Source organism: Rhincodon typus, chromosome 1 (assembly GCF_021869965.1).
Source record: "Rhincodon typus isolate 14 chromosome 1, sRhiTyp1.1, whole genome shotgun sequence".
In the NCBI taxonomy this organism is placed as follows: domain Eukaryota; kingdom Metazoa; phylum Chordata; class Chondrichthyes; order Orectolobiformes; family Rhincodontidae; genus Rhincodon; species Rhincodon typus.
In genome coordinates this window covers 141,471,607-141,498,869 of record NC_063332.1, presented here as the reverse complement: position 1 = coordinate 141,498,869, position 27,263 = coordinate 141,471,607, and the positions used below count along the sequence as shown (strand labels likewise).

At 40.2% G+C, this 27,263-nt stretch overlaps 1 protein-coding gene across 1 annotated transcript in view; it reads right to left on the bottom strand.

Annotated features, from left to right (window-relative positions):
* The window catches only part of tmem144a (transmembrane protein 144a), a 49,803-nt gene extending 28,968 nt beyond the window's left edge, over positions 1-20,835 (bottom strand). The window contains exons 1-4 of the mRNA XM_048608103.1: positions 20,814-20,835; positions 20,046-20,145; positions 4,988-5,068; positions 4,587-4,668 (exon numbers count right to left, since the gene is read on the bottom strand). Of these exons, the coding sequence (XP_048464060.1) occupies positions 4,587-4,668; positions 4,988-5,068; positions 20,046-20,145; positions 20,814-20,835 (285 nt within the window). The remainder of the gene's footprint in view (positions 1-4,586; positions 4,669-4,987; positions 5,069-20,045; positions 20,146-20,813) is intronic.
* Between the last annotated feature and the right edge of the window lie 6,428 nt (positions 20,836-27,263).

The window sequence follows — 27,263 nt, the reverse complement described above, 5'->3', positions numbered from 1 at the left end:
GTATCAGAATTCATGACATGGAGTTTGGAATACATGGGGTTCATAAATAAAAAGATTGTTAAAGATTCAAAATAGAAAGTTTTCCAATATCATTTTCATTCGAAAACAGAATAAGAATGCAAGATACCAATGAACAAGAAAATACCACTATAACTCAATCAAGGTTGCGACTTGCACATAAAATCTACATCATTCAAATAATTTCTAGATGCAGCAAAAACAATCAACAACAAAGCATGTGAATATTTATGCAATAACAGTCACCCTGATAATGGAATACTACATTTGGAAAGCTACATAAAATCTAAAACCATAATTCAAAATTTAAAAATGATAAACTGCATCTTGAAAATACATTTCAAAGAATTTTGAGCTAATTAAAGAATTAGCTCAAAAACAAAAACAAGAGAAAATGTTAAGCAGGATGCTATAGATCATAACCAAAATTCTGTTTCTTTCCCCAGAATTCATTTGCTATTTGCTTAAATCATTAAGTGTACAAATGCATTTACTCTCTTCATCTTCATTTAATCCTTTTTCTAATGGAATGATCTGCCAAAGTTAAATCTTAATAAATCAAACCTGCAATTGAACTTCTAATCTGCCTGTTCTCCATTACTTTGTGCCTCTCCGGTTTCCTTCCCCATTGTCCCCATGTCTCCATTATGTTGCTCTTTGTCTGTTAGCAGTGGATGTTAGTTGGTTGTATTGAGAGAAAAAAGTATAGATACTATTGGAGGGAAAAGGATGTCAAGGGACATAACTTGAATTTTCTCACACATCACTGATTGGGTTCAGATTCTCAATGAATATTCCCTTTAATATTGATTTACAATGTGACAATGTAAACTGCAGAACTTGAAAAACTGTTCATGGATTGAAAGAATCAGCAATAACTTTCCTGGAATAAACTGTTTCCCTAGATGAGAGGAAAGGACAAAGTGTAATAAAGGAATTGAAAGCAATTAAAAATCACTGGGGAAAATGGAGTCGAAGCAAAATAAACAAACTGTTTCCTGGAGAGAGGAGGTAACAACTACTTTATAACTAGCTGCCTTGTGATAAATGAGCAAATAAGATTGCCTGCAGAAGAATTTAAGGAGTTAATGGCAGGACAGGCTCTGTTTCAAATCGACAGCTAATACTGAATGAAACAAGGAACAGAGAAGCTACCCCTGATAAGAAATTCAGTCACAGACTTGGTGACTTCAGAAGTGTCATGAATAATGCCACATCACAGATTAACAAGAAGAAAATCCTATAAGAATTAAACTTTTGGAATCTTCAGCAGCAGAATCTGTTTGCACACTGTAGGGATTCTAAGTCTAAGATTTTAAAAAAATGGATGGCACGGTAGCTCAGTGATTAGCACTGCTGCTTCACAGCGCTAGGGACCTGGGTTCGATTCCACCATCGGGTGACTGTCTGTGTGGAGTTTTCACATTCTCCCCATTTCTGCGTGGATTTCCTCTGGGTGCTCCAGTTTCCTCCCATAGTCCAAAGATGTGCAGGCTAGGTGGATTGGCCATGCTATATTGCCCATAGTGTTCAGGGATGTGTAGAAATCGATGGGTTATGAGGGATGGGTCTGGGTGGGATGCTCTGAGGGGCGGTGTGGACTTGTTGGGCCGAGGGGGCTGTTTCCACACACTGTAGGGATTCTATGAGAACTCCAGAGAATGATGCTTCACAAGGATCAAACCCTGGACATAGCCAGAAACAGATTCTGTCGGTTAGATTCATAACTAAATTCCACCATTAATCAGGTAAGGGCTAAGTTGGGTTGTGAGGCTTAACTTACCTACTTGAGGGTTCTATTTTGGTTGCTAAATGCAAAGAAGTTGAAATAATTGTTTCAGTATTTGAGTGTCTGTGGATTGCTTCGTATGTAGCCGAATTAAAGGAAGTTAATGGTAATGCAGACACAACACAAGGGTATGTAGATGTGTTTCCTAATGGGAATAATGGTCTAGTGTGGACAGCAGATTGTGCGGCTTTGCCTGTCCAGCTTAGAGGGAGCATTTTTTACTGCTTACAGTAAAAAAAAGTCATCAGAACTGTAGGGAGAAATGTAATTACTGTTTTATTCAACAAAACATCAGTAATATAAGATTATGTTCGAAATACTCAGCAGGTCAGCACCATCTGTGGACAGGAAACAGACTTAACATTTAAGGCTTATGACTTTTCATCACAACCATTCTGATAAAAGGTCTTTGATCTAAAATATTGGAAGATGTTTAATGGAGTCAATGTAGGCATCACCCATCAATCAGGTACTTGATTGGGTAGTGGTCGGCCTTCCCTGAGGGATCAAGGGCCACAAGTGCAGAAGTGCCATTTGATGCAAGTTGTCAACCAGAGGCTGGTAGCTATTCCTTGCTCTGTGGAGGCAATGGTTGCTGCTGGTACTAACGTACATAAGACTTAAAATTGTTCATGGATGCAGACTTAGGTGAGTGATGGCAGGAGGGGTGAATCACAGAGTTGAGTGGGTCAGCAACAATGGCAAGTGACTGGCTCTTAATGAGGCAGCATCTTCCCAACGCAGGCTTTTTTAATCAGGCATTGACTATCTTCATATGGATCATCTCACCATTGACTTAATCAGGGCAGTGGCAGGTAGGCAGCAGGATTACCATTGCTGCACCTCTTGCCGTGGGAGGACATTAAATTTCACCAGTTATCTCTATCTCACTCCATTGGTATTGCTTGGCTTGCAGGGTAATTTCAGCATTTCTATTTTTTCAGCATTTACAGCATTTTGCTTTACATTGAAATTTATTGTCATTATTTGGTGTTTCTCAATGTCCTTCATACAGTATAAATAACACATAAGTAGTTTATTCAAACATTACCTATCCATAAATTCATCCATTATTTTGTCTTCTTTGTCTGCATGATAAATGTTATTCATTTCACCATAGATTTAACCAAGGTAAACGTAGCAATGTTTGCAGCTGTTGTCAAATGTCTTATGATCAACTCTCAAGCTGACAAACTATAAAAAACTTAAAACTCCATGGGAAATATAGTCCTATTGTGGATTAATGAGATCTTAAGTACATAATTGCCCAATGTATTGCTGATCAAACAATACTAATCTATTCTAGAATTTTGATTTTTTTTACATGTTTAAACTGCACAATGAAAAATTTATTTTGCACTGTTTTAGATTAGTCATAAGATGGAGTCATATAACTTCAACAAACATTACGGGATCAATTTTCCTGCATTACTTCTCCTACGACCATTAATCCTAACAAGATAGAGAGGATATAATTTCCATTATGATGCATCTCCAACTTTTTTACACTACCTCGGTATTCCCAGGAGTGGGGAGGAAGGTTGAGGGAATTGGACTTGTAATATAGAGACATATGCCCAGGTTTCTCCAGTGTGGTTGCAATTGTAGGGTACAGTCATGTGCATTCCGTAGAGCTGCTGTTGGTTTTGCAGAAATCACACATCTGCACTCAACACCCCAAGCCCTTTGCCACAAATGCCCCAGAAAATTAACTGCATAAGATTATAAACTATCCCAATGAATTTTCATCCCATCAGGTTGCAGCAAAAAGGGCTAACTGCCAACAGGCGTGAAAGCTACTATACATTCCTTCAAACCAAAGCTAGGCCCAATCCTTGAGCACACCTGAATTCAGCATGGGCAATGGACAGTGCATTGTGGGTAATTCCTACTCTACATCATGCCAAATAGGGTCATGAAAAGTCTTGTTCCTCAGAATATGTCCTCTTCATCTTCCTTGACAAGCACAACACTATTTTTTCCCAATAAAAAGGAAGAACTTGCATGTAAATTGCACTTTTCACATTTGTAGGGCATCCTATAAGCATTTCAGAGTTAACCAAATTTTGGAAGTGCATAAAAGTAAAGTACTGCAGATTTTGAAAATCTGAAATAAAAACCAAAATCTGAAAGTATCAAACAAAAGTCAGGCAATATCTATGGAGACCTGAAAAACCGATTGCTTTCTTTCTCATGCCTCTGACCTACTGAATATTTCTGGCATTTTCAGTTTTACTTTTGGTGTGCTGTTGTGATGGATATGTCGTAAAAGATAATTTGTGAACAGCAAGTGTTATAAAGAGTAAATGAAAAATACTTAATTATTGTGCCTTTTATTGAGTGAGGAGTGTTAGTCAGACCATCAAAAGAATTTTCTACCATATTTGAAATGATTCCACGTGGGTCTTTTCATTCTATCCGAGCAAGTTGTTGAGGTCTCAGTATAAATCTCAACTGAAATACACCACCGAAACCGCAGCACTCCTTTAATACTTAGTCAGCCTAGATAACGTACTTAAATACTGGAGCCATAATTTTCTGATTCGAAGTAATAACAATATGACCAATGGAGGCACAAAAGAAGAAAACAAAAAGCATCTTACTGATCATGTTTTATGTGTTCCATCATTATGGAATATTATTTGAATACGATATTCACAGAATACATAGTCAAAATCTAAAGGCAACACAAAATAGGCAATTTATTTAACTTATATGCAGAAGAGTTTGCTCCACTGAATGAAATTTTCCGAGAATTCCACAGGGAACTGCTACTTACACTGTCAATTAGTAGCGGAAGTGTTGATTCAGAATAGTTTCTTGTATTTACATCACTCTTGACAAAGAAGAATATGATGGCACTGAAACAAGAAGTATTAAAATCAACATATTAAAATGTATGACTCCAAATTCAATTTTTTGAATTTCATTAGAACAGTCAAGGTTCCAGATGAATGGACATTTTTGCTTCCCCACAAATTCCTTTCATCACTGTTTTGTAAGAATTACAAATCGACTAAAATAATAACCTGTACAAAAATACTAAAAAAAACCTGCAATTATACAAAATTAGTTAAATATAACCAATCTATATTTCCAGATCATGTACATGTTATAAATGTAGCTGGTGAAAAGAACTGTATCAACTACTCTTAATTCAAAATGGCTGGACAGGTTTACCTCATGAAAGACAGAGCCGCTCCAAGGTAGTTTAACCAAGGTTTTGCCACTTCTTCAGGGTCAATGCCAAACCAACCAAATCTGAAATAAATTGTGCAATACAAATCTGATGAACTGCTTTTAACCTGGAACATTAATTCTTACACTCTTCACAAATGCTGCTAGACCGGCTGAGTGTATCACCATTTTCAATTCATCTACGTGCTCAAAGCTTAATTTAAATGAATCACAGTACAATCAAACCTGAACTTTGCAGCATTACTCCATACAATGCTTCTATGGAAATTCTTTATTATTTTTTGAAATAGTTAATAAAATGAAGCATCCTTGCACCCATTAAGTTGGAGACTGTAAAGTGATGAAGGAATATGTCAGAAAAAATGATGCATATGGAATGTCACACGAGGAAAAATAATCTGGGCTGAACAAAACCTTTTAAACATTAAAAGGAATGCTATCAATATCATTCATTTGTGGCTTAACCAGATAAGGGAGATATGCAGGAATTATTTATTGGGTTTTCAGAAGGCATATGTGAAGCTTATTTTTTTCTTAGAAGTTAATATTGAGAATAGGAAGAAGTTATGGATAACTTGAAAAATCACTGTTAGGCAGTCAGCTTGATTACCTTTTTCAACTTCTGTGTAGGGAAGAAACCAACAAGAAGAATAAAGTGCATGATGACAGACAGGAAGGAAAATAGGATGAGAAAGGTACAGCAAGAGTTTGCAGGTGTAAGTGTTAGGAGTTTTGTTTAGTTATAATAAAGAATCAAAACATCTAAATATTCTTTTTATACAAGATTTAACTTCTTTCAGTGGGTGGTTAGTTTTGGAACTGTACAATCCCTTTTGACTTTTATCATTCATGAATATGTCAACTGTGTTAGAATATTTTTATCTAGTCCACCTTGTAAATACTGAAGATTGCTATTCACTTATTTTACACACACTTTGGATAACCTTTTAAGTAATACTCACTAGATATGGTTTACATACCACTAGGCCATCACCTGTGATATTATTGCTGGACTGTTAATCCAGAGACCTAGATAACATTCTGGGGTTCGAATCCTGCCACAGCAGATGGTGGAATTTGAATCCAATAAAATATCTGGAATTAAGAATCTAATGATGCCCATGAATCCGTTGCCGATTGCCGGAAAAACCCATCTGGTTCACTAATGTCCATTAGGGAAGGAAACTGCTGTCCTTACCTGGTCTGGCCTACATGTGATTCCAGACCCACAGCAATGTGGTTGACTCTTAACTGCCCTCTGGGTAATTAGGGATGGGCAATAAATGCTGCCTAGCCAGCGATGCCCTCATCCCATTAATGAATAAAGAAAACAAAATTAAATAGTTATGGTTTAAATAGTACGCAATCTATGTTTAGTCAATCCAAACACAATTGCCTCAATAAAACTCATCACGCAGCCTCCAGAAAACAGACACAGTCATTTAGAAGTGACTGATCACAGCAAATTCCCACACAGATGCTGTAAGACAAGTGGCGATTTAATTAGAAATTCACAACAAATAAGCAAAGGATGTGGTGATGACATCGTGTGCAGCGCCTGGCCAGCGTCAGCTCTCATCAGCAGTAGCAGGTATCCTGATTGGGTATTAGCTTTTATGTTCTGTGACTACTTGGGGCGTGTCAGAGGACTCTAGTGGGTGTATAAGTAGGACACAGTTCAGTTTGTGGGAAAATATATAATGTCTAGTTTTATGATAAAAACATTTAAGCAACACATCCTGTTTAATACACTAATAAAGTAATTTGTGAGGTTATGAGAATTGACTCTTCTCCTCTCTTTATAAGCCAATAACTGGAGGCGGTGTTCTCTGGGCTCTCGACAATACCTTTAACAGGGCTATTCTGATTCTGCTTGACTGTATTATGATTTTTCAAATGTCCTGCTGCTACTTCCTTAATAATGGATTTTAGTGTATTCCTGGTGACAGATATTAAACTGACCGGACAATAGTTTTTGTTTTGGTCTCTCTCTTTTTGAGAAAGGAGGGGTTATATATGCAATCTTTCAATCTGCTTGAACCTTTTCAGAAATAAGGAATTTTGCAAGAAAACAGCCATTTTGGCCACTATTTCTCTGCAACCAGCTCCCTTATGACACTATAAAGCATGCCATGAAGTCCAGGAGTCTCATCAGCCTTTAACTCATTAGTTTTCCTAGCACTTTTTCTCAACTGAGTGATTGTTAGTTCTTCTCTTTTGCATCTTGATTTTCTACCATTCTTGGGATGCGCTGTATCTTCTATTGTAAAGACAATCAAAAAATATTTGTTCAAATTCCCTGGCAAGTCTCATCCTTTCAGGGACCAATATCTACCTTGATTACTTGCTCCCTTTTTACATATTTGTGGAATATCTTACTATTTTTATATTTCTTGTTAGTTTATTGCCATATTCTAATTTCTGCCTCTTCATTTTTTGTCACTTTGTTTTCTTTTCAAACTTTCTCAACACTCAGGCCCACCATTAGTCTTTGCTGCACTGTGTTTGTCCTTTCTATGTGATACTATTCCCAAAGATACCATATCCTCCTTGTATTGTCTTTCTTTTATAATGGAAAATATCTTTGAGAGCTATGAAATATGTCAAGTGTCTGCCACACTTATCTATCATCGTGCCTTTTAATGTACAACCACTGTAGCCAATTGAATATGAAATTTCATCATGTTGTGACCATTCTTACCAAGAGAGCTATTCATTAATCCTACTTCATTATCAAGGCTAAAATGCCTGTTCCTTGGGTGATTCCAGAATATGTTGTTCTAAGAAACTTCCAAAATAGACTATGAATTATTATTCTAGGCTTCTTTTGCCAAATATATTTTGTCCAATCAATATGAAGACTAAATTTGCACATGGTTTTTGCAGTTCCTAAAAACTCCCATTATTTTTGGTTTATAATCTGTCCCACCCTGAGGCTACCATTAGAGGGCCCATAAATTACTCCTACTAGAGACTTCTGCCTTTTGTTATCTCCTATCTAGATACTAGAGGAAAGATTTTATTAAAGAATCCACGTTCAAGATTCCATTTCATAGTTAAGTCAGTTTCATGGAATTACGTTCAAACAGGTATTTATCACTAGAATGACCATAATTGTCATCATAGATGACTGCTTAAAGCTTCTAACAAATGAATCTACCTGTGTGTTCAGTTTTTTCTGTACCAATTAGAGCAGCTTTATTTTTGTTCACTAATGGGATATGTGTGATACTGGTAAAGCCAGCATTTCTTCCCTAAAACTTAAGAAGGCGCTACTATGATACCTGCTTTGTGGAATGCTGAGTTAATGGAATTAAATGTAAAACTAAGGGCAACGGTCATAGAAAAGATAATTTCAGTGATATTTTAGCTGAGCTTATAAGAGAAAAACCACTAAGGGAGTTCTGAAGAAGAAGAAGTGGCTATTCTGTACATTGAGCTCAACAACTTCAACGTAGAGTCTTCTGCAGCCTTTGCATCACCATTAGAGAAATGGTTCTCAGAAATAATTAATGACGTCTGTGAGAATTATGACTGTTTTTATTCTTGGGTCAGAGTCAACAGTGCTACGGTGATAACAACAATAATCAACAAATACATACACAGTCGGGATATAGAAATTCAACCACCGAAGCACAGGAGTGAGGAATTATCTGACAATTGAGCATTGTATGTTCAAATGCAAGAAAATTTTAGAAAGAACTGAAGGAAGCAGGTAGAGACAGGATGAGCATAATATAATTTTCAAATAGAAAGAGAAAAAAAAGTTACTGGGATGAACATGCAAAAAAAACAACTTTGGTACGGGCGGAATCAGTTGATTTCATTAGGATTAATATCAAGATCAATATGCTATTGTATCCAAGAAATAGAAGTTCCAACAGACCCACTGCTGATAAAAATTGAAGACCATTACAATGAGGAAGCTGAATTCAGCAGAAGAAGGAAATGCACAGTCAACATCATTAAGATTAGAATATATAGAGAAGAGGAGCAGGGAGGTTATGTTGAACTTATATAAGACACTAGTTCGTCTCAGTTGGAGTACTGCATCCAGTTTCTGCCTTTGCACTTCAGGAAGAACATGAAGGCCCTGCAGCAAGTGCGAAGGAAATTCATAAAACTGGTTCCAGGAAGGTGGAATTTTGTTTATGAAGAGAAACTAGTCACATAACGTCTGCACAGATAACAACCATACAATCAGGATGAAAAATGGTTTGGAAAAGAATAGTAAATATATTTACTGGGTACATTTCTGGCAAAGAACCAGGAATGGTCGAAAAACCAGGACAATTGGAAATAAATAAAAGGGTACTGCAATTTAAGGAGGCACCATGAACTTTATCTATAAGCCAAAGTGATATGAGAAACAGCCGGCATATTACATGAGCAGACATTCAATGCTTCAAGTCTGATTTTCCTTTGCTTCTAGAAAAAGTATCAGGAAGAATGTTGCAGGCACTAGTATGTTTCGACATCTCACCAAAAGATCACTTTTCATTTGTTAATCTTGATACAGAACTATATCCTCATTTGATGTCTGTAAACGTCTGAGCTCACTGAATAGCAAATCAGAATTATAACCCTGGATTATTATGCCCCACATCCCAGAGATGTCACAGCCAATGGTTTGTCACCTCAACGTCACTACTACACCTACGATGAGTTTTCTAAGCACCATGGTCAAATGTAAAACATAACTGGCTCCTGTGATTTCAGAATCTTTGCAGTGCAGAAGGTGACAATTTGACCCACTGTGTCTGTGTGGTTATCCAAATACAATTCAATTCAATACAGTGCAGGAACAGGCCCTTCAGTCCACTAAGCCTGTGCCAATTCTAATTCATATTTCAACCTGCGACTTATCGCACATGCGCAGTTTCTATCCTCCTGTTCATGTGTCTATCAAGGCATGATTAAACGTAGCTGACGTGCTTGCTTCCACCACCTCCACTGGCAGTGTTTTTAAAACATTAACCACCCTCTGTGTGAAAAATTTTCCCTGCACTTCTCCCCTAAACTTTCCCCCTCTCACCTTGAACTTGCGCCCTTTTTCTATCTGGGAAAAAGTCTGACTATCCACCCTATCTATGTCTGTCAAAATTTTGTAGACCTCTATCAGATCAGCTCTCAGCCTCCATCCTTCCACTGAAAACAATCTGAGTTTATCCACCTCTCCTTATAACTAAAACCCTCCAGACCTGGCAAAATCCTGGTAAACGTTCTCGACACACTCTCCGAAGCATCAACATCCTTCTCGTGGAGTGGTGACCAGAACTGCACACAATTTTCCAAATGTAGCCTAACTGAAGTTTTGTACAGCTGTAACATAACTTGCCAACTTTTGTATTTGATGCCCCAGCCAATGAAGGCAAGTGTGCTGTGTGCCTTCTTGACCACTTTATCCAACTGTAGCCACTTTCAGGGATCTGTGGACATGCACGCCCAGATCCCTGTGTATGTCAAAGCTCCTAAGAGTTCTTCCATTCATTGTATCATTCGCACCTGAATTTGATCTTCCAAAACACAGCACCTTGCATTTGTCCAGATTAAACTCTGTCTGCCATTTCTCTACCCAAATCTGCAATCTATCTATATCCCGCCATATCTTTTGGCAACCGTCCTCTCTGTCTGTAACTCTGCCAATAATCACTCAGTATTCAAACCTAAAAAGGCTTATGCATAAAACAATGAACTGTGGATGCTGGAGATCTAAAAATAAAAAAAAACCCAGAAATTGCTGGAGAAACTCAACAAATCTGCCAGCATCTGTGAAGAAAAAAGAGTTAACGTTTTGAGTCCAGTGATCTGTTTTGTTAATTTTCCTAATTCAACTTTGATAAGATTAGAAACCTGCAATCTATCTATATCCCACTGTATCCTTTGACAATCCTCCTCACTACTTGCAACCCCGCCAATGATTACTGAGCATTCAAACCTAAAAGGCTCTTGCATAAAACGAAGTGCAGATGTTGGAGATCTGAAACAAACAAATCTGTTGGTATGTTTTCTCAAACTTTGTTTCTTCTGCCCGACAGAAGAGGGTATAACTGGGGTGGGAGGGGTCTTTGATTATATTGGCTGCTTTCCCGAGGCAACGGGAATTGTGGATGGAGTCAATGGAAGGAAGACTGGTTTTTGTGATGGACTAGGCTGCATTCACAACTCTCTACTTTCTTGCGGTTTTGGGCAAAAAAACAGAATTTGCCTGCGAAACTCAACAATTGGACTTTAGCAGAGTGATGGTTGACTTGATTAAGTATATTACATCCTAAATGGTCTTGACGAGGTGGATATGAAAAGTTGTAGTTAGTCCAGAACTAGAAGAATAGTTTAAACATTAGGAGTCACACTTTGAAGACAGAAATGAGGAGTGTTTTTTTCAAAAGACAAACAGATCAGCTATAATCTTAACATCAAGACCATGAGAAATAGGAACAGGAGCAGGCAGTGATTTGATTTGATTTGATTTCTTATTGTCACATGTACCAAGATACAGTGAAAAGTAGTGTAATGCATGCCAACCAGACAAATCATACCTTACATAAACACATCAGGGTAAGAGGACAGAATACAGTGTTACAGCTACAGAAAAGGTGCAGAGAAAAATCAACCCTAATGAGTGAGAGGTCCATTCATAAAGTGGGGAAGAAGCTGTTCTTAAATCTGTTGGTATATTTTCTCAAACTTTGTTTCTTCTGCCTGACAGAAGAGGGTATAACTGGGGTGGGAGGGGTCTTTGATTATATTGGCTGCTTTCCCGAGGCAACGGGAATTGTGGATGGAGTCAATGGAAGGAAGACTGGTTTTTGTGATGGACTAGGCTGCATTCACAACTCTCTAATTTCTTGTGGTTTTGGGCAGAACAGTTGCCATACCAAGCTGTGATGTATCTGGATAGGATGCTTTCTATGGTGCTTCTGTAAAAATTGCTCAGAGTCATTGTGGGCATGCAAATTTCCTTAGCCTTGAGGAAATAGAGGTGTTGGTATGCTTTCTTGACTGTAGTGTTGACGTAGATGGACCAGGACAGATCATTGGTGATATTTACTCCTAGGAACTCTCAACCACGTCCATTAGTGCCATTAATACAGAACAGGGGTGCGTCCTCCACGTCCACTCCTGAACTCGATAACCAGTTCCTTTGTTTTGCTGACATTGAGGGAGAGATTGTTGCCTTTACATCATGCCACTAAGTTAATTCAATATAATTATGGATGACCCAACATTCCTCACATTGATTTTCTTGCCTTTTCTCAATAATCCTTGATTCCTTCACTGATCACGAATCTATCTCAGCCTTAAATATACACAAGGACTCTACCCCAAGAGCTCTCTGTGGCAAGGAGTTCCAAAGACTCTAAATCTTTAGTGAAGAAATTCCTCTTCATCTCAGTCAGACTACGACCTCTAGACCTCGACTCCCAATGAGGGGAACCATCCTCTCAGCAGTGATCCTGTGAAGCCTCTTAAAAATTCTATATGTTTCAATGTTATCACCTCTCAGTCTTCTAACTTCCAATGAGTAGAGTCCCAACCTATTTAATTTTTGCTCATAAGACAATCCCTCTATACTAGGTATCATCTTAAATGAACCTTCTCAGAACTGTCTCCAATGAAATAACATACTTCCTTAAATAAGGGGACCAAAACTATTGAATGGTGGAATAGACTTAAGAGGCTGAATGGCCTCCTTTTGCTCTTAATTTGTATATTTATATCATGTATGTGATAAATTCTGCTGTCACTATGTAACAGTAATAGACGGAATATTTGTTTGTTTAATGTAATAGATAGGATGTCAATTAAGGGGGCTGCTGTGTCCTGCATGATGTCAATTTCCTTCAGTATTGTTGTCCAGTTAAGTCCATCACAAACCTGTCTTATATCTTGTAGATGGTGGTCAAGCTTTTGGGAACAAGGAGGTGAATTAAATGTCACACAATTCAGCTTTTTACCTGGTCTTCTAGCCACGATATTAACATGGCTAGATAAGTCCACAGACTGGAAGCATTTCTCTGATTCCCATTGATTTCAATTTTCCTAGAGGTCATTGAGACCACTATTGATCAAATATTTTCCTGATATAAAAGGCAGTCACTATCACTTCACCTATGGAGTTCAGTTCCTGTGTGCACAGTTGGGCTAATATTATAATGAGCATTGGAGTCAAGCAGTCTCTAGGAGACCAAACTGAGCACTTATGAGCAGGTTATTGCAGGTACAGCTTCACAGCACTGTTGATGGCATTGGCCATTACTTTGCTGATGATTGAGTAGGCTGAACGGTGGTAATTAAACAGATCATATTTGACCTGGCTTTTGTAGACAGCAAACTCCCTGGTAATTTTCCACATTGTTGGGTGGATGCAGTGTTATAAAGACCTATGACCCTGAGCTAAACTCTTCCAGTTATGGATCACAGGTCTTCACTACAATAGCCAGGATGTTGCTGTTGCCAGTATCCAGTGATTTGCTGCATCTAAGGCCTTCAACTATTTTTGATATAATGTTGAGTGAATCAAATTGACTGATGATTGACGTATCCTTGATGCTGGATACCTCAGAAGGCTGTAAATACCTGAGCCTTTGCGTTTTGCACTGAGGTGTTGGATTCCCTTATCATTAAGAATGGGTGAATTTTGAAGCCTCATCCTCCTCCATTTTGTTGTTTAAATGTTCACCCATCATGCTCTGGCACAATGATAAATCAGGGATAATCTCCCAGCTTGATTGCAATGATGGAGTAGAGGATAAGCTGGACAATGAGGTTACAGATGTTGGCTACTATTCTGCTGCTGATGGCCCACCAAGTCTCATGGAGGCCGAGTTTTGAGCTCTTTGATTTGTTCTGTAGCTTTCAACAGGAAGTTTCCTTGCCAATGTTTACTCTAATGCCATGAGGCTTCATGAAGTCTGCAATCACTTTATGTCATCCTTGGGAAATAGCTTATTAATGGCATACCACGGTGCTGCCACCTCTGGTATATCTATCCTGCCAGTGGGACAGCATGTATCCAGATATCATAGAAAATCATAGACCATAGAATCCCTACAGTGTGGAAACGGGCCCTTCGGCCCCATGAGTCCACACTGAACCTCAGAGCATCCCACCCAGACCCATCCCCTATAACCCACCTAATTACACATTCCTGAACACTATGGGCAACTTAGCATGGCCAATCCACCTCGCCTCCACATCTTTGGACTGTGGGAGGAAACCACAGCACCCGGAGGAAGCCCACACAGACATGGGGAGAATGTGCAAACTCCACACAGACAGTCACCCGAGACTGGAATTGAACCACTGAGCCCCTGCTGCCCCTGCGTATGGTGAAGGCGGCATCTGGAACATTGCAAGGAATGATGTCATATTTGTGAAATTGTCAGACAGTTGCTAGACTCGTCTGTGGGACAACTCTCCCAATTTTGACATAAGCCCCCAGATATTACTAAGGCAGTGTCTATTGTGTCAACATGGCTGGATATACTGTTGTTTTCAGTACCCAGGTTAATGACAGGTTTTTGACTGACCTATAGCAGTTTAATACAACAGCACACCTTGTGAGCCATGTCAGGAGTCAATATTGTGTGGATTTGAATTCATATGCAAGCCAAATCTGGTAAGGGCGGCAGATTTTCCTCTCTGGTAAACATTAGTGAACCAGATGGCCTTTTAACACAATCAGATCGTTTCATGGTTGGAATTCATTTAGATGTGTTTTTAATTCCAGTAATTAATGAAATGTATATTCCACAATTTACCACAATGGAATTTAAACCCATGACCCCAGAGAATTAGCCTGCATATCTTATATGTGTCAAGTTACTGTCCAATTCTGCAGACAAGTTATAACTCAACAATGAAATTAATGTCAGCGGCAGAACAACTCCATCACTGGCTACTGAACAGATGCTTATATTCTGCATTACTGTTTGTTGTTGCACATTAACTTAAAAAAATCACCATCATGTCTCCAAAATTAACTCCAACTTTTATTTTAAGAATATCAACCTAAAATAACTGCATCCTGAAATACCTTTACCAAGAAATCTACTGGAGCAGTAATATCCAGTTTTACAATCCAATAAGTTAACTGATGAGACAATCATAGATAGTAGGAACTGCAGATGCTGGAGAATCCGAGACAACAAGGTGCAGGGCTGGATGAACACAGCAGGCCAAGCAGCATCATAGGAGCAGAGAGGCTGACGTTTCGGGCCTAGACCCTTCATCAGAAAAGGGGGAGGGGAAGGGGGTTTTGAAATAAATAGGGAGAGAGTGGGAGGCGGATAGAAGAGGGATAGAGGAGAGGATAGGTGGAGAGGAAACAAACAGGTCGAAGAGGCGGGGATGGGGCCAGGAAAGGTGAGTGTAGGTAGGGAGTTAGGAAGGGGATAGGTCAGTCCAGGGAGGACGGACAGGTCAAGGGGGCGGGATGAGGTTGGTCGGTAGGAGATGGAGGTGCGGCTTGAGGTGGGAGGAGGGGATAGGTGGGAGGAAGAACAGGTTAGGGAGGCAGGGACGAGCTGGACTGGTTTTGGGATGCGGTAGGGGGAGGGGAGATTTTGAAACTTGTGAAATCCACATTGATACCATTGGGCTGCAGGGTTCCCAAGCGGAATATGAGTTGCTGTTCCTGCAACCTTCGGGTGGCATCGTTGTGGCACTGCAGGAGGCCCAGGATGGACATGTCGTCTGAGGAATGGGAGGGGGAGTTGAAATGGTTCGCGACTGGGAGGTGCAGTTGTTTGTTGCGAACCGAGCGTAGGTGTTCTGCAAAGCGGTCCCCGAGTCTCCGCTTGGTTTCCCCGATGTAGAGGAAGCCACACCGGGTACAGCGGATGCAGTATACCACATTGGCAGATGTGCAGGTGAACATCTGCTTGATGTGGAAAGTCTTCTTGGGGCCTGGGATGGGGGTGAGGGAGGAGGTATGGGGGCAGGTGTAGCACTTCCTGCGGTTGCAGGGAAAAGTGCCGGGTGTGGTGGAGCTGGAGGGGAGTGTGGAGCGGACAAGGGAGTCACGGAGAGAGTTGTCCCTCCGGAAAGCAGATAAGGGTGGGGAGGGAAAGATGTCTTTGGTGGTGGGGTCGGATTGCAGATGGCGGAAGTGTCGGAGGATGATGCGTTGGATCCGGAGGTTGGTGGGGTGGTACGTGAGGACGAGGGGGATTCTTTTTTGGTTCTTATTGCGTGGACGGGGTGTGAGGGATGAGGTGCGGGAGATGTGGGAGACACGGTTGAGGGCGTTCTCGACCACCGAGGAGGGGAAGTTACGGTCCTTGAAAAACGAGGACAACTGAGATGTACGGGAGTGGAATGCCTCATCCTGGGAGCAGATGCGGCGGAGGCGAAGGAATTGGGAATAGGGGATAGCATTTTTGCAGGAAGGTGGGTGGGAGGAGGAGTATTCTAGGTAGCTGTGGGAGTCGGTGGGCTTGAAATGAATATCGGTTTCTAGGTGGTTGCCCGATATGGAGACAGAGAGGTCCAGGAAGGGGAGAGAGGTGTTAGAGATGGTCCAGGTAAACTTAAGGTTGGGGTGGAAGGTGTTAGTGAAGTGTATGAACTGTTCGAGCTCCTCGTGGGAGCACGAGGCAGCGCCGATACAGTCATCAATGTAACGGAGGAAGAGGTGGGGTTTAGGGCCGGTGTAGGTACGGAAGAGGGATTGTTCCACGTAACAATCATGTTGTTAAGCATTTTAAATTCCATGTTGAAAAGGAATCTGCCTGAATCTAGGACTGACAGTATTTGAAATAAATTCTTTCAATTTCACTCTAATTGGCAATAATGCATGAAGATCTTTATTTACAGACATGACAGTAAAACACAATATCATGTCACCCACGGCTAATTCACAAGGTTAGTATTTACTGAAATATCTCTTATTACCATCCAAAAATGAAATGCTTTATTTATTCATGGAAAATGAGCAATGCTGAATAGGTCAGCACCTATTGCCCATCTGTAAATTATGTGGGAAATGTTATAAAAATTAAGGATTGGCAATTTCCCTGAGTAGTATGTTATTCACTAACACACATTTGCATGCCTGATGCAGGCTAATCTACCATTCCACACAGCACTTAACTTGAAAACAGAATCTGCCAAATGGAAGCATCAAGTTCCTTTTGCATGATTCTATATCTGTGACAGTTACAGAGAAATCCAGCATGTGTCCTTTCACTATGCTGCCAAAATTTACTGTGACAACTATGAAATTATATTTTCTTGAGAGTCATTCTCACTAACACAGTCAAGGATGGAGCACAGGAGAAATACATGTAAAGAAAAATTTCCTGGAGTTTGATCTTAAACTCAAGACAGCATCCCATGCAATGTGGTATTTTTAGTTTCTGTACAAAGTACTCTGGTTTTGCTCGTTCAGTGAAAAATAATATGTTAACTAATGCCCACAGCAAAAGTAAACACAACCTGCCCAATTCACTTGACATATATAAATACATCTTATAATCAGCAGAAACAGTCTGAAGATTTTAATCAAATCAGTCAGTCTGAAAAAGTTTTCAGCTAACCTTGCTGGAACGAATTGATGCATTATGTTACCCAATTCTGATAAAGTTCATGCTTGGTCATTTTCAGTTTTGTTTTTGAAATGAGGAAGCAACTTTTGGCAGGTCATATACTACTAAATCACGTGTAACCTCACTGAGACTGGTCATTCTCCTTTTACACTTAATAGTTCATAACGTAAAATCTGGAATTGCAGAACTTCTGATTGAAGGAGTGTCGGGCTGGCATTGGAGAGTACGGCGTGGAACAGGGATGGGAAGTGAAGATATAGGGGCAAAAATTTGTAAACATATTAAGTAAACCAGGCCTGATATCACAGAAGACAATTCAAAATTGATCCAGAGATAATGGGGATGTTGAGGCTTTAATAAGAATGAGGGAATTTAACAAAGCCAGTATAAATGGACATAGTTACTCAGCCCCGATCTCATTATAACCTTGGTTCAAACATGAACAACAGAGTCGATTCCAGAGGTGAGATGACAGGAGTGTGACTGCCATTGACATCAAAGCCACACTTGACTGAGTGTGGCAGGAAGGAACAGTAGCAAAACTGGAGTTAATGGGAATCATGGTGAAACTCTCTGGTGGTTGAAGTCATACCTGGCATGACAGAAGATGCTTGTACTTGCTGGTCTTTCGTTTCAACTCCAGAATATTTCTGCAGGAGTTCCTCAGGGTAGTGTCCTAGGCCCAACCATCACCAGTTGCTTCGTTAATGACCTTCTCTCCATCATTGGGTCAGTAATGAGGATGTTCATTGATGGCTGCACCAGTCGGTACCAGGGACTCCTCAGATGCTGAAGCAGTCCATATCCAAGTGCAGTGAGACCTAGACAATATCTGGTTTGGTTTGACAAGCGGCAGGTAATATTCATGCTGCACAAGTTCCAACAATGACCAATTTTCCACATTGTCGGGTAGATACCAGCGTTGTCACTGTACTGGAACAGCTTGGCTAGGGGAGCTGCAAGTTCTGGAGCACAAGTCTTCAGACTATTGCCGGAATGTTGTCAGGCCCTGTAGCCTTTGCAGTATCCAGTGTCTCCAACCGTTTCTTGATATCACGTGGAGTGAATGGAATTGGCTGAAGACTGGTATCTGTAATGCTGGGGACCACTGGAGGAGGCCGAGATGGATCATCCACTTGACACTTCTGGCTGAAGATTGCTGCAAATGCTTCAGCCTTATCTTTTGCACGGATGTGCTGGGCTCTTCCATCATTGAGGATGGGGATATTTGTGGAATCTCCTCCTTCAGTGAGTTGTTTAATTGTCCACATGATGGTGATTCACGACTGGATGTGGCAGGACTGCAGAGCTTAGATCTGATCCATTGGTTGTGGGATCGCGTAGCTCTGTCTATCACTAGCTGCTTTCGCTGTTTGGCATGCAAGTAGTCTGGTGGCTTCACCAGGTTGATACCCTGGCTTGATGGTAATGATTGAGTGGGGGATATATCAGGCCATGAGGTTACAGATTGTGCTGGAGTACAATTCTGCTACTGTTGATGGCCCACAGTGTCTCATGGATGCCCAGTGTTGAGTTGCTAGATCTGTGCTAAGTCTGTCCCATTTAGCACTGTGATCATGCCACACAACATGATGGAGGTTGTTCTCAATGTGAAGGTGGTACTTTGTCTCCACAAGGACTGTACAACGGTCACTCTTATCAATACTGTCATGGACAGATGCAATTGCAGCTGGCAGATTAGTAAGGATAAGGTCAAGTATATTTTTCCCTCTTGTTGGTTCCCTCACCACCTGCTGCAGACCCAATCTTGCAGATATGTCCTTTAGGACCGGACCAGCTCGATCAGTAGTACTGCTGCTGAGCCACTCTTGGTGGTGGACATTGAAATCCCCCACCCAGAGTACATTTTGTGCCTTTGCCATCCTCAGTGCTTCCTCTAAGCGTTGTTCAACATTGATGTTTTATGTTCTCTGTGGGGTACCGACCACAGGTGATCTGTTAACCCCATATTTCTTTTGTGTTAATTCTGGATAAGAATATAAGTTGTGTAGTTATAGTTCATTTTACTTTTCTAACCTGATATAGTACATGTATTGTTTGCTGAAACCATGAAATCTTTATTCTCTTTAGCAAGTCCCTAGGATTTCAAACTCTGTCTACTTTAAATAAAAAGGTTAATGGTCCCTAGCTAGATTGTAACAAACGTTTAGACAGTCATCTTCATATACTAATCAATCACAGATATTACACTGTTTTCTCAACATTTTCTCTCAACTGGCGATTATGACTATTCACTGTACAAAATCCAAATTGCAATAAGATACTTCATGTAAGTTTTCCTACTCAGACTGTAGCAACAAACAGCATTAACATAAACTACAGCAAGAGTCCCAGAGTAGTAGGACTGCACGAATGGAATACATTCATCCTCCCATAATAAAAAAACTGTCCACTACACTTGAAGTCTTTAAATCAAAGTGAGCAGTGATGGTAATATCAGATGTGTGCAGTTAGCTATCTGGACTTACCTAGAACTTGCCCATCCCATCAGGAGATTAAATGCAGCCCAGATTAAAACACCAAGGCCTAAGCCAATGGTTTTCAGAATTGGAACAACAGTAATATTTCCTGAAAACAAAATAGAGAAGAAACGAAAATAATTAGTTCTTGCCTCAGTGTGTCCTCAGCTTTCATCCCTCCAGACTCCATATTCAATAGAATATCTCTGCCATTTCTACTAACCATATGTGATTTCACCAAATACATCTTCACCTCTCTTTCTTTTTCAGCACTTTGTAGGTAATGCTCTGTCCTATTGTTCTTCTCAATCACCCCCAAAAACCCCTTCCCTTGGCACCTTAACAATGCACGCTCAAGTTGTTGGTTGGTTCACCGAACCATTTCGTCCCCCTTCTAGGTGACACCTTCAGTGCTGTCTGGCCTCTGTTGAAGTGCTGTTGTTCTGTTCTGTTCTGAAGTTATATTGTCCAGTCTGTCATCGTGGATAGTTTTGTTTCTGGTTTTGGTCCTTAGTGGTATGTAGATGGGGTCTATTTCAACATGTCTGTTTATGGCACCAGTGGTTGAAAACCAGGCTTCCAGGGATCCTCATGCTTGTCTTTGTTTTGCTTGTTCTCATACTGTTATGTTGTCCCAATTAAACTGATGTCCTTCTTCGTTGGAGTGAATACACTGGCCACCCTGTATTAGAAATATATTGGTACTGACTACGAGTCTCCTATGACCTCTTGGAATAATGATAACACTCAAATCCATAGCCACACTTCGTCAGCTACTCTCGACGACGAAATACTCCATACCCACAATGAGCAGAACAAATGTGATATACAAAGTACCATGTAGCAATTGTGAGAAGCACTGCATAGGACAAATGGGCAGGAAACTCGCCACAGGGATACGCGAACACCAACTTGCAGCAAAATGGCATGACCAACTCTCCCTCGTTTCTATTCACTCTGACAAAGGACATCAGTTTAACTGGGACAACGTAATAGTATGAGGACAAGCAAAACAAAGACAAGCACGAGAATTCTTGGAAGCCTGGTTTTTCAACCACTGGTGCCATAAACAAACATGTTAAAATAGACACAAAAACAAAGTTGCTAGAAAAGCTCAGCAGGTCTGGCAGCATCTGTGAAGGAGAAGACAGAGTTAACGATTTGGGGCCGGTGACCTTCAGAACAGTTCTGAGGAAGGGTCACCGGACACGAAACGTTAACTCTGTCTTCTCCTTCACAGATGCTGCCAGACCTGCTGAGCTTTTCCAGCAACTTTGTTTTTGTTCCTGATTTACAGTATCTGCAGTTCTTTTGGTTTTTGTGTTTAAATAGACCCCATCTACATACCACTACAGAGCAAAACCTGAAACAGAACTACCCACCATGACCAGACCACACAAATTCAGAACGGAACAGAACAGCAGCACTTCAACAGAGGCTAGACAACATGAAATGTTTGCACGCAAACCAACCAACAACTCCAGCCACAACCCGAGCTGCAGATCTTCGTTAAAACATTAAATGCACGCTCAGGATTATACCTGCCCTTTTACCACTTCTTTCTTCATTGTCCAACACACCTCCTAGATGACACAGAGATTTACTCTACTTTTTCAATCAGTATATTGTTATCACTGCTCACATTGCAGTTTATTCCAACTTGGGGAGATCAAGTGCAGACTGGTTTCCCACTTTGCAGAATACCTTCTTTCAGTCCACAAGCGTGACTCAGATCTTCAGGAAGCTTATCAATTCTCTACTTTATAATGATCTCTCTGAACACTGCAGGGAGTCAAGGACAATAAAGCTCAATTACTTTTGAAGGATATGCACAGCACCTCATCTTTTGAGTACATACTTATTGCTATATGGACATATTGTTGAGTTGAAGAATTTCAGAGTGCACACTCTTTCCTGACTCTTTCTCTCTTCTTTGTAACGATCTGTTTTAATCTCATTTTTGTTTTCTGACAATATTTATCATTCATACCTTCTCTATATGCACATTTTGTTTCTTTAAAATAGAAAATAGGAACAGGAGTAGACCATTCAGCCCTTTGAGCTTGCTCCACCATTCAACATAATCAAGGTGCATCATCCAATTCAGCACCCTGTTCCCACTTTCTCCCCCTATCCTTTGCGCCTTTTAGCCACAAGAGTCCTAATAAAGAGAACCAACAAAAGCAAAATAATAGATTCTGTAAACTTGACACAGAGAATGCTGAACCAACTCAGCAAGTCTGGCACTATCTTTGGAGAAAGAAATAGTGATAATGTTTCATGTCCAGTTCTAAAGAAGTCATACTGGGCTCAAAATGTTAACACTGTTTCTCTCTCCATAGATGCAGCCAGACCTGCTGAGTTTTCCCAGCATTCTCTGTTTGTTTCTTTTCCTTTACTTGTTTCATCTGGCCCCTTGGCCCTGCACGACAACACTGTTATCAATTAATCTCTCTGAACTTCCATCTGCACATCCGCCTTCCCTTTTGCTTTTTATTCCCCCATTCTCTCCCCCATTTCACTTTCTTAAAAACATTTGTTTTTAACTGCAATGAAGACAGAAAATACTCAGCAGGTAAGGTAGCATCTGTGAGAAAGAAGCAGTCATTGTTTCTGGTCAGACCCTTCATCCGAACAGATTATGCTTTTAATTTATCTCAATTCAGATTAAAGGTCATCAGTGAACAGTTAGCTCTATTTGTCTCTCCTCAGATGCTGCTTCACTTGCTATTTTTAATATATTTTGTTTTTAATCAATTCTTGAATTTAGCATCAACTTGTGTGAAAGTACCACTATTGGAACATAAATCAATCATTTTATGAATAGCTAATCATAGAATCCCTACAGTGTGGAAACAGGCCCTTCGGCCCAACAAGTCCACACTGACCCACAGAGCATCCCACCCAGACCTATCCCCCTAATCTACACATCCCTGAACACTATGGGCAATTTAGCATGGCCAATCCATCTAGCTTGCACATCTTTGGATTGTGGGAGGAAACCGGAGCACCCGGAGGAAACCCACGCAGACACGGGGAGAATGCGCAAACTCCACACAGACAGTCACCCGAGAATGGAATCGAACCCGGGTCCCTAGCACTGAGGCAGCAGTGCCAACTACTGAGCCACCGTGCCACCCTTATGTGTGGAATGATTGTGAAACTGTACTATGCACAGTATTTATGTGGATTTACCTATTTGTAGCGCCCGGATTAATGCCTGTATATGAGCAATTTTCAGCAACAAAGCTCCAAGTTCAAGTTCTACTCCAGGATGTCCGCATATAACTCAAGACCGACACTCCAGTGCCATACTAGGGGACTGTTGTGGTGTCAGAGGTGTTGTCTGTCAGATGGAGTGCTAAAACCCGAACTGTGAATGTGAATATGCAGGTCAACATTTACGTTTCACATATCACAAAGTTTGCTGTCTGTAAACAGGCTGCCATGCTTCCCACATTGTAATAGTGGCTACATTTGCAAGGTACTTTCTTTCCTTAACAATTTTTACCATGTCAAATACTGGGCTACCACTAATGTGCTAACATTTCTTTTTTCTTTGTTCCTGTTATTAGCAATGGTTGTCACAGTTTGTTATGCTTACAGTTAGGCTATCCCAATGCTACAAGGCTTTGCACGCCTGAGAACAATACAACTATATTAGTTGTATATTAGCTGACTGACTTCCCGCTGTTGGAAATTAAGAAAATATTGTTCAGCACAATTGCAGCTCGTGAAAGCGGCTGCATCTGTACGTTATTTCAATGTGCTTATTAGTTGCATAGTTAAGGACGACCAATGTGCCAATCAGTCTTTGGCGAATTAGCTGCTAAAATAATTAGAATTATAAACTTGACATAAATTGCTAAAATGTTATTTGTATGTCAGCTTTTCTAATTCAATGGAATAGGCTTACTTTTCTAAAAGTTGTGTTCTTCAAATATAAAAGTGATTTCCATGAAATTATAGTTTAACCACAAGTTAACAATGGGCATCTTGATTAGCTGCACAAATGAAAATGAGTTTATCTATTGATCGGCTAAGTGTATTTTTTGATATACAAAGGAGTCAAATGTTATGGTGTGCAAACAGGGAAATGGAGTTATGATCACAAATTAGCCATGATTTTATTGAATTGTGGAGCAGTTCAAGGGGGCCAAATAATCTATACCATTTCCTTCCATTTTCTATGTTCTTAATGCCATACAACTTCAAATTGACCATTGCATAGAATCAATTTCAAATGATGTGCCTTAATAAGTCCAAAACAATACTATGGCAATTTGTTCTCAACTTCACCAAAATAACTGTTTACAGCCAAAGGAAAATTGAATAATTCCTCTTGTAACTATTTATTTCGCTTTAATGGACCAAGCTCTTGTCAGCATATTCTATATTTGTGTATACATTTTTTTCTGTCTACCCCCTGGTCAGTGTATGATTTCCTCCTATCCCTAAATGGTATCATGTGGGTGAAGATAGCCAGCTTTCTGATCTAACTAGAAAAGCATTGTTAAGTAAACAGAAGGAAGTCTATTGCATTAATGCAACAATTTATAAATTACATGAATAGGATTTACATTATTCGTGACAGTTAAGAGCACATTAGCCTCAGCTCTGTCTTTTCCTCTGCTCAAAGTCCCCATGACATAACATTACAGAGGGTAGTGCCTACTGTGCAGAATTAATTATTAACCCTTTCAGATCCAAACATCCTCCACAAACGGACACCCAAGATCTTTGCTCCCTCATTTTATTTAATGATGGGCATATAATTGTTTATACATTTACTTCATTCTTTATCATCTCAGCTCCCCTGCCAAACCCGAACCCCTAAGAGATAGTAGGAACTGCCGATGCTGGAGAATCTGAGATAACAAGGTGTAGAGCTGGATGAACACTGCAGGCCAAGCAGCATCAGAGGAGCCGGAAAGCTGGCGTTTCAGGTCTGGACCCTTCTTCAGAAAACCTTTTCTGAAGAAAGCTCCAGACCCGAAATGTCAGCTTTCCTGCTTGGCCCGCTGTGTTCATCCAGCTCTACACCTTGTTATCTCCAAACCCCTAAGTCCAGTTTAGAATTCAGATGATCTGAACTTAATACAATTCTCAGAAGAATGGCAGTTCCTTAGATTGAAGACAGTTGTCTTAGACTGTCTTCCTGATGGCACACGTTCTGTTGCTTCTCTTGGAATGGAGGCCTTCAATCTACGGTGTTTCTTTTGCAGACAACCTTGATGACATACATCTATTGTTTATACCTGTTGGTGTCAATCGTACTATAATAGGTGATTCTGTTTCTTTGTAATATCTTGGATCTTAGCACATTATTTGTCTCTTCTTTGTGGTATTTTCTCTCATTTGTATGCAATAAATCCACAGCCTGTACAAAAGAAATTTGATTTCCATTCCACCCGTAGATCTATGCTAGATACGTGGACCTATTGCTTCAACCCCCTGAAAATGTTGGGCATTCTCCTTCCCTTCAGTAATTTAGTTATTGGTGAACCTTCCTCTATCATGTTATTTGGATGTGCATTCTTGCCAGATATGATATTTTTTATTGCAGTTGGGGCTTCCTTTTCAGAAAATGGGGAGGTTGGATATTTTGCTTAAACCCATACCTTCTGAATCACCTCAGTCCATGATGGCAGACTTGAATTTGAAATAGATAACACAGAACATAGAACATAGAACATTACAGCGCAGTACAGGCCCTTCGGCCCTCGATGTTGCGCCGACCTGTGAAACCAATCTGAAGCCCATCTAACCTAAACTATTCCATTATCATCCATATGTTTATCCAATGACCATTTAAATGCCCTTAAAGTGGGCGAGTCTACTATTTTTGCAGGCAGGGCATTCCACGCCCTTACTACTCTCTGAGTAAAGAACCTACCTCTGACATCTGTCCTATATCTATCACCCCTCAATTTAAAGCTATGTCCCCTCGTGCTAGCCATCACCATCCGAGGAAAAAGGCTCCCACTGTCCACCCTATCTAATCCTCTGATCATCTTGTATGTCTCTATCAAGTCACCTCTTAACCTTCGTTAGAGAGAAGAAGGTTAAGAGGTGAAAAAAAAAAAAAAAAAAAAAAAAAAAAAATCCATACCAGGCAACATCCTGGTAAATCTCCTCTGCACCCTTTCCAATGCTTCCACATCCTTCCTATAATGCGGTGACCAGAACTGTACGCAATACTCCAAGTGCGGCCGCACCAGAGTTTTGTACAGCTGCAACATGACCTCATGGCTCCAAAACTCAATCCCTCTACCAATAAAACCTAACACACCGTATGCCTTCTTAACAACCCTATCAACCTGGGTGGCAACTTTCAGGGATCGATGCACATGGACACAGAGATCTCTCTGCTCATCCACACTACCAAGAATCTTACCATTAGCCCAGTACTCTGTATTCCTGTTACTCCTTCCAAAGTGAATCATCTCACACTTTTCCGCATTAAACTCCATTTGCCACCTCTCAGCCGAGCTCTGCAGCTTATCTATGTCCCTCTGTAACCTGCCTTTTTTTTTTTTTTTTTTCGGGTCCCTGACGCTGTGAGACAGCTAACCGTCGAGCACCATCCCACACCATGTCAGCACATATTCCCATCCATCACTCCTTATCCTTCCCCTCTCAATGTTAACTCATCTATTATTCAGCATAGGCATAAATCAGAAAACATCCTGACAGAAAATAAAGTTAAAAGTCTTTTGATAATGCTTCTATAAAAGTGCATGCTTATGAAGAAAAATCCAGTATTTTGACATTTCTTCAACTAATCGTTTATGCAAACTAACATTTCATTAAAATGCATCTCATGTAAACAAACATTTCACATAAAGGGGCAGGTGCAGTGTTAGCCCAGTGTGGATCTGGAGGAACAGTTCAGCTGTGAACAGTTCAGCAGGAACAGTGGAGCTGTGGAACTGTTCACTGTTCTGTGTGGCAAACTGATTCAATTTTATTGTCGATGCTTTCATGCTATCACTATACATGCTTTTAAGTGGTGTTTTGCTTACGCTTTTTCTTAAACTTATTTGCCATTGAATTGCTTTCAAAGCTGGAGAGAGGTCAGTAGAAAACATTTCAGCCAAATCATTATAGTCACAGCTTTCCATTTCATTTATGACATGAAACACTTTTTTTCAATTTCAATACCCAGGCAATTCTGCTTTTTGTTTACGTCACATCATGAGCTTATAGAATCCAGCAAACATTTCT